The sequence below is a fragment of the Pinus tabuliformis genome, chromosome J, assembly GCF_031772625.1.
Source record: "Pinus tabuliformis cultivar Carrire ecotype Pingquan chromosome J, CPIR1, whole genome shotgun sequence".
Lineage (NCBI taxonomy): Eukaryota > Viridiplantae > Streptophyta > Pinopsida > Pinales > Pinaceae > Pinus > Pinus tabuliformis.
In genome coordinates this window covers 917,672,520-917,675,510 of record NC_142295.1, presented here as the reverse complement: position 1 = coordinate 917,675,510, position 2,991 = coordinate 917,672,520, and the positions used below count along the sequence as shown (strand labels likewise).

The following is a 2,991-nucleotide window of genomic DNA, read 5'->3' as shown; positions in this document are numbered from 1 at the left end:
CTTCCTAAAACTTTGACTTTAATTTCAAAATGAATGCATCTCTTAATGAAATTAATCCAATTGAGTTCTTTAATCATCAACATATTCATTATTAGCATTTAAACATCAACATATTCAATATTCATTATTAGCACTGTATAGGCCTCTTCTCAACATATTCATTATTAGCATTTAAACATCAACATATTCAATATTCATTATTAGCACGGTATAGACCTCTTCTTGCGCTAACTTTGAAAGGCCATTTTCCCTTAATTTGAATAACTATAACAAATTTTAAATTCAGCTAAATTCGGGAAACATATGGGTGTAAGAGAGGAGGCCTTACAAAGTAATTAATTTTTTATTTTTATTTAAACAAATAATAATGGAAATTATTTTATTTGGATGGATATATTATAATGGGAGTTGTTTTTAGATTTATAATTTTATAGTGTTAGAATTGGATAGAAAAATTTGAGGTGAAATCTTGATTTGTGTTATTTAAACTAGTTTTTTGACTATATATATGGATTCAGTAACTTGAAAAATCCCTAGAGCACTTTGATTGTGCAGGATTACCCATAAAACTAGTGATTTCAATAAATTCCTGTTGATTTTTAGAGAAATTAAACTAAAAAACTCTCCAAAAAACTTTCAAAAAATCACACTAAAAATAACTAGATTATAATCTGTTTCCAGTAACATCTTAACTACCATTATACTCTTGCCATTTGTTTCGTTAAACAATATACCTGGCATCATTAACATTATAACTTTCGTTTCATGACTTTATATCCAAACCACAATACATGTTTTCTCAATTATTTTAAAACGAAAACGGTGCGAATGAAAAAAATGTGGTAGCAGCATTTTGAGGCATATTTTAAGATTTTTCAAACTGGAGAAATAGCTATATTCATTTCATCAACGACCAGTGCATATATACCATCTCAAAGAAATAATATCAATATATCTGGTATTTACCTGTGAAATCTTGCAGTAGGAAATTATATGGGACTTATGTGTGTAAACGTAAAAATTTAAGGAATTTCATTGTATCGGTGTGATGGCTGTTGGTTTAATTTGCGAATAAAGATATTGAATTACTGTGAAAACCTAAAAGCACTACTCATATAATAGTCTTTAAAACATTCAATCAATCTCAATAGTATTGCTTTCTACTCCCTTTCATATTACATAGAACTCAGGCATGTAAATACAAGGCTACTCTTATTATGAATATGATACTAGAGGGAGTTGAGTTTATTTAGTTATGTTTATTGGGATATCATGATGTTGTAATTAGCACCACCAGGGCTATCATCCTTGGCATACAAGGAGTTGGTTTTATTTAGTTATACTTAGTGGGATATGATTCTGTTAACCGCAGAAGACGACGTTGTAGTTACCACCAGAAGGGCAGGTGAAGGTGCTAGTAGCATCGTCCTTGGCATAGCTGTACGCCTGTGGGCACTGCCCCTTGAAGAATTTGGAATAATTTGAGGGAGAGCAGTTGTTGAGGTAGGCGCCCGTGCAGCAGTCTTCAGGCTTATTGAAAGCAGCGCAAGCACTTTTGCACCCATCAGTTACTTTCAATTCTGAAGGGCAGATTGCATTTATGTTGCTGCTGCATCCTATTTTCTTGCAATTAGAAGTGGAGGGAGTTGCAGAAAGAGGGATATTGAAACCATCAACCAAAGAGATGTCATAGAAATCTTGACCCTGGTACTGATTGAGTGCATACTCAAAAAGAGTTGCAGGGACAGTTCCATAGCCTTGACATTTGAGCAACCCCCCGCAGTCACCAGTGTTGCACCTGCCATGCCCGCTGGCGTCGAAGGAGCAGCCGGTACGACCCCAGATTCTGGCTTGCGTTGTTCCTGCGGCAACGTTGAAAGTCCACGTTTGGCCCTGCCCCAACGCTTGACCGCCGCCAGGATTTGCAGCTGCCCAGACAGTGTATGGGCACTGGTTCTTCACTGTGAGTGTGGCGCCATCGGCAACTGCAGTTCACCAAGCAATATTTACTAAATTTTTCTGTAAACTCATACTTGGTCATGGCATAGAGTAACATAATCAATACATTGCACAGCCAACATAGAGTCATACTACACAAATAATTAATTTTCTTCTGGAGTTTGAGTGTTTAGAGAGAGCAGCATCTATCAGCTTACCTTGCAGATAAACATTGATGGCGAATAATGTTAGTGTCACTGCGATCCAAATGGAACCTGATAAACTATTTCTCCCCACCATTGTAACGGCCAGGCAACAACTCAAAGACGACTTGATCCAATTCAATGAAGAGATAGAACACTTGAGGTAAGGTGAGGTGAGGATGTTGGGAGGTTGTCTATTTAAAGGCTTCCGAGGCTGTCCGCGAACTCGAACCATCTACTAAGAGTCGTCCATCTTTGTGCAAAGTATAGCGAGTCTTCCTGTGGAGTACAAGTCACGCGACTGGATAACGAAACGTGTGCGGCAGACAGACAGATTGCAGGTCCATTCGGTGACAAAGAACAGTGGAGAGTTGCAATTTGAAAGCGAAACCGCCCATCGAATTTGACACATTTTAAGAATTTAAACCAAAAAAAAATATTTAGGCCGAACAAATCTGCAATTCTGCAATCGTATTCGACGGGCAAATCAACCATATCTGTAATCGTATTTGATGGTCAAATCAACTCGTGACAATCCATTTGCCCTGTCAAATTCCATGGGGCATTGAATTCTAGAGGAAAATTGCTGGTCCCGGGGTTAATTTGCCTAGTTAAAAATTTACAAAATCTTCAAGATTTTTTTTGTTGAAACTGTAAAAAGAGATGGGTAAGAGCAAGGTAGGTGTGAAAATCACAAGTAAATCTGTTTTGAAATTTCATCTTGGTTTTGAACCACCCTAACTCATCGTAATTTGTCTTTTCAATTTCAAAAAAGATGTTACCAATTTATTGTGAAATTTAAAAGTTTTCACACATCCCAACTTATCTTTCCAATTTCAGAAAAAGATGT

At 36.6% G+C, this 2,991-nt stretch overlaps 1 protein-coding gene across 1 annotated transcript; it reads right to left on the bottom strand.

Moving 5' to 3' along the window:
• Positions 1-1,153: 1,153 nt before the first annotated feature.
• Positions 1,154-2,325, bottom strand: LOC149229746 (pathogenesis-related thaumatin-like protein 3.3). Its single transcript, XM_089378722.1, has 2 exons — positions 2,157-2,325; positions 1,154-1,985 (listed from the first exon to the last, which is right to left on the bottom strand). Exons 1-2 carry the CDS (start codon positions 2,236-2,238, stop codon positions 1,363-1,365), a joined length of 705 nt encoding a protein of 234 aa, XP_089234848.1. The 5' UTR covers positions 2,239-2,325; the 3' UTR covers positions 1,154-1,362.
• Between the last annotated feature and the right edge of the window lie 666 nt (positions 2,326-2,991).